Source organism: Vigna umbellata, chromosome 8, assembly GCF_029865625.1.
Source record: "Vigna umbellata cultivar VRB3 chromosome 8, Vumbellata_1.0, whole genome shotgun sequence".
NCBI lineage: Eukaryota > Viridiplantae > Streptophyta > Magnoliopsida > Fabales > Fabaceae > Vigna > Vigna umbellata.
Genome location: NC_142172.1, coordinates 48,197,998 through 48,202,824, shown reverse-complemented (window position 1 = coordinate 48,202,824; position 4,827 = coordinate 48,197,998). Strand labels below are relative to the sequence as shown.

General features: G+C 39.6%; 1 protein-coding gene across 1 annotated transcript; it reads left to right on the top strand.

Moving 5' to 3' along the window:
- The first annotated feature begins 219 nt into the window (after window positions 1-219).
- LOC124846770 (protein RDM16-like) lies at window positions 220-4,472 on the top strand. The gene is made up of 6 exons (XM_088097804.1): window positions 220-862; window positions 1,218-1,505; window positions 1,646-2,101; window positions 2,194-2,388; window positions 2,775-2,935; window positions 3,309-4,472. Exons 1-6 carry the CDS (start codon window positions 278-280, stop codon window positions 4,189-4,191), a joined length of 2,568 nt encoding a protein of 855 aa, XP_087953930.1. The 5' UTR covers window positions 220-277; the 3' UTR covers window positions 4,192-4,472.
- Window positions 4,473-4,827: the final 355 nt, after the last annotated feature.

Here is a 4,827-nt window from a genome sequence, read left to right as displayed (position 1 = left end):
AATAAAAATTACTTCATTTGGTAAAATTATATTGAACTTATTGAGATAATTTTACATTTAATTAAAAAATGTATTTTTTTTTTTCACTTCGCGCCACCAAATCGCAATTCGTGCCATCAGAGCAAATTTTATTAGTTTTTTTTTCATTTCAGGCTAATATATATTGTGCAAAAAGGAAAAGAATTCATATATAAATATAGAATTATAGTACAAAGTATAATAAAAGGTAAACCCATTTACAATAGCAGAAGAAGCGTCTTCCAATCCAAACCCTGAAATGGACGACAGAGACAAATCCGAAAAGAGAAGCAGAGATCGTCACTCCGAACGCCATCGCGACTCCGATGACCACCGAGCTCGCGACTCCGATGACCACCGAGCTCGCGACTCCGATGACCACCGAGCTCGCGACTCCGACGACCACCGCCATCATCGATCAGACAGGCATCACAGGCGCGACCCCAAATCCAGGGACAGAGATAGGGATAGGGCTCATGACAGAGAAGGAAGCAAGGACAGAGATAGGGACAGGGATAGGGTTCAAGAAAGAGAGAGTAGGTCGAAGGTGAAACGCGATGAGGAGAGGGAAGATTCGGTGGAGCCGCGACACTCCTCGCACTCTCACAAGCGCAAAGAGAGGGAGCTCAGCGAGGAGAGAGACTTCGAGGATAAGAAAATTAGGGTTTCCGACGAGCGGAGGGAACGGAGGAAATTTGGGGATAAAGTAAAGAAGGAAGAACAAGAAGAGAAAGTAAACGGTGATGATAAAATCGGGGGCATACCTGAGGCCAATGTCAAGGAGGAAGTCACCAATGGCTCCCATGCCTCTGCTTCTTTCGAAGACGCTGCATCTGTCCAAAACGTGAGCTTCTTTCCCCTATGTCAATGTTATTTTTTAACTAACGTTCTGATATTTCACAGCATTTTCTTTTAGTTTTCTTGGTTATAGATGAATTGCAATGTGCTTGGTTCCATAGTGTGCCTAATAAATTACAGAGTTGTCTGATTTCAGTTACTGCTTAATGAACTAGAATGGGATTGCTAGTTTACTTAACCAACTATCGATATGTAATTTGATCCTTTCTCTCTTTACCTAATTGCGAATTTTGTTTATGTTCTGTGTTTTCTAATTCCTTATCTTCTGTTAATTGATCGCTCCTGTTGGAATACTTGGAGAGGGACATACGTTCACTGGCGTTTTATCCTTGCTCTTTCAGGGTGCATTGGGATCATCTGCTGTGGCACCCTTGGCTGTGCCTGAGACATCTTTGACCCCTTCTTCTTCTTCTTCTTTTCCCATCAAGGTATCTTCGAATTTTACCACAAATGAAAATAAGGGTGTTAGTATTACCAGGTCTCATGAGGTTACTGGAAAATCTAGTACAGATGGGCCGTCTTCAACTGCTGGAAAGCCCGGAAGCTTCTCTATTGATGCACTAGCCAAGGCTAAGAAAGCTTTACAAATGCAGAAAGAGTTGGCAGAAAAACTGAAGAAAATTCCTCAGGTACTTTAATGTTGCACATTTTATTGTCAGTTGGATAGTTATCGTTAATAGCCGCCAGAGCCAGACGATACTGATATATTTTGTTGTTGCTATGCTTGTTCCTCCGAATGCATTCATTGCCATGCTTTTTGGTTGTGCAGTTGAATAAGAGTTCTACCCAAAATTTGCAAGGAGACTCAAAGTTGGGTTCAAAGGGTGAATCTACAGCGCCCTCTTCCATTGCTGGAGTCACATCAAAAACTTCCACCTCAACTTCTCTGGGCCCAGTTGCAAATATGTCAATTTTCCCATCAACTGCTCCTGCTACTTTTGCAAATTCTCTTGCTAGTGGCACTAGCGCTACTGGTATTGCAAATGTACCCAACCTTGAAGCTGTCAGGCGTGCTCAAGAGCTTGCTGCTAGGCTGGGATTTCATCCGGATCCACAATTTGCTCCTCTAATAAATACGTTTCCTGGTCATATTGTAACAGATGTTGCCATTCCACAGAAACCCACTAAGGCCCCTGTTCTTCGTCTTGATGCTCAGGGACGGGAAATAGATGAACATGGAAATGTTGTTAATGTGACTAAGCCCAGCAACCTTAGCACATTAAAGGTCTGGTGTTTTCTTAGTTGTTTCTTCGTATACATGTTATCCTTTTCTGGGATTCCTGTCTTAACTGTAGAATCTGTGTCTTAACATTCCAGGTCAACATTAACAAACAGAAGAAAGACGCATTTGAAATACTAAAACCTGTATTGGATATCGATCCTGAATCTGATCCTTATTTTGATGAAAGGATGGGTATTAATAAAACAAAGCTTCTGCGACCGAAGAGGATGAATTTCCAGTTTGTGGAGGAAGGAAAATGGTCACGAGATGCTGAATCAATAAAATTGAAGGTACTGGAACAGAAAATGAGTAGAAAGAAAAGTCTTTGTTTGTTGATTGCATGTTAAACTGAGTCACGGGTTTTTGAGAGACTTGTCCTCTCCTCAAGAATGATCAATTCTGATACCACCATTCCAAATTCAATTGCTTCTTTTATGATACCCACCTAATCAATGACTTATAGTCAGTTATTAGTTATTTCTTTTTGTTACAATGTTACAGGGCTTCATCCCTTGATCCTCCTATATCTGCTTCTGTAGACATAGACTCCCCTAATAGGGTGTCTCAGCTCCGTGTAATCTTTACCTGTCTATCCCCTTCTTGTAGTTCCGTATAATCTTTTCAGTTGCCTTGTATGTGCTTTGACAGCTTTGTCATTATTATTTGGCTTATGCAGAGTAAATTTGGAGAAGCTCAAGCAAAAGAGCACAGGGCCAAACAAGCACAGTTGGCAAAGGCAAAGGCTGCTCCTGATATAAATCCAAACTTAATAGAAATAACAGAGAGAGTTGTAATTAAGGAAAAACCCAAGGACCAAATTCCAGAAATTGAATGGTGGTAAGTTTATGACACAGCCTGAACTGCAGCTTTCTATTTGCGTTCATAAAAGGTTCATGATTGTTTTTTAGGGTGTTATTTGAATGTCACAAATTATAGCAATTCAGATTCAGCATGTATACTGTATTTGGTTGGTTTAAGACTTCAAGTAGTTATGACCTTGTGTTCTTTTATTTCTGTTTATAATGATAACTATAATCATGTTAGAAGATACAATGTGACAAACTGGAATAAACTAGTCGAGTAGTTTAAAAACAGACTGGTTGAATAGTTGGTAAATTGAATCTGACAATGAACATTTGACTCTGGGAATCTATTTGAGTGTGGTATTGTCTCATTTTATTGTGTCCTGTTAATTATTTGAATTTAACAGGGACGTGCCTCTTCTGCATGCTGGAAATTATGGTGATATTGACAATGGAATCATAGGCGAAGATAAACTGAAAATGGAAAAGTTCACTATTTATGTGGAGCATCCTCGACCAATTGAACCACCTGCTGAGCCTGCCCCTCCACCACCTCAACCACTCAAACTAACTAAGCAAGAACAGAAGAAACTCCGGACACAAAGACGAATAGCTAAGGAGAAGGATCGACAGGAGATGATTAGACAGGGTGTCATAGAACCGCCAAAACCAAAGGTCAAGATTAGCAATTTAATGAAAGTACTTGGCACTGAAGCAACTCAAGATCCTACTCGGCTTGAAAAAGAAGTCCGTAGTGCAGCTGCTGAGCGTGAACAGGCTCACATAGATAGAAACATTGCACGCAAGCTTACTCCTGCTGAGCTGCGGGAGAAAAAGGAAAGGAAGCTGTTTGATGACCCAAATACACCGGAGACTCTTGTCTCTCTTTACAAGATAAATGATCTCTCACATCCGAAGTCCCGCTTTAGAGTTGATGTTAATGCTCAAGAGAACCGTTTGACTGGATGTGCTGTGATCTGCGATGGTATTAGTATTGTTGTGGTTGAGGGTGGAAGCAAGTCGATTAAGAGGTATGGGAAACTTATGCTCAGGCGTATTAATTGGAGTGAAGTTTCAAAAGAGAAAGAAGAAGATGAAGATTCAGATGATGATAAGACTGTCAATAAGTGTGTTCTGGTGTGGCAAGGAAGTGTTGCGAAACCCAGCTTCAATAAGTTCAGCGTTCATGATTGCATCACTGAAGCAGCCGGCCGTAAAGTTTTTGTGGATGCTGGTGTTCCTCATTATTGGGACCTAGCTGTGAATTACGTAGACGATGAAGCTGTTTGACATGTCTTAAAGTGTTTTTGTTCTTCGTTATTGGCCTTAATAAGGCCTTCTGGTGAGTTATCAGTTTTATAATTTGCATTTAGCAGTGTTTTAAACAAAATAATACACACGACAGATCAATTGGTGGTGTAACCCTTTTCATGTTGGTTTGGATAGGATCCAGTCAAATATGTTAATGGTTGCCTGCTAACATTTGCTTAGATTTGAAGCCTTTGTGATTTGACTATGTCTCCATGTCTCTGATTTGATATACTAATATTTTATTGATCTCCCTTCCTACATACCCTATTACCCACTGAAAAGCCGTTATTCATAATAGAAGGTGGTACGAGGGATTTTTGAAAAAGTAGCTGGTTGATTGAGTTGAATGAAGCCTTTTTGAACTTCAAACTTCTCAGCCTATTACTTGGTAGTTATACAAATGTCATTTTTTCAGATTGATCATAATTGAATTAGTTATATTAATTTGGATTATGTTAATTTATTTTGTCAATTATCAAATCAAAAATAGCTTAAGTTTCATAATGCTTAATTAGTAACCTGACAAATTGTTGTGCAAGAGATTAGTTTATTTGAATTTGTATAATTCGTATGACTTATTTCCAAAAGTTGGATCAAATTGTGCTGTGAACACTC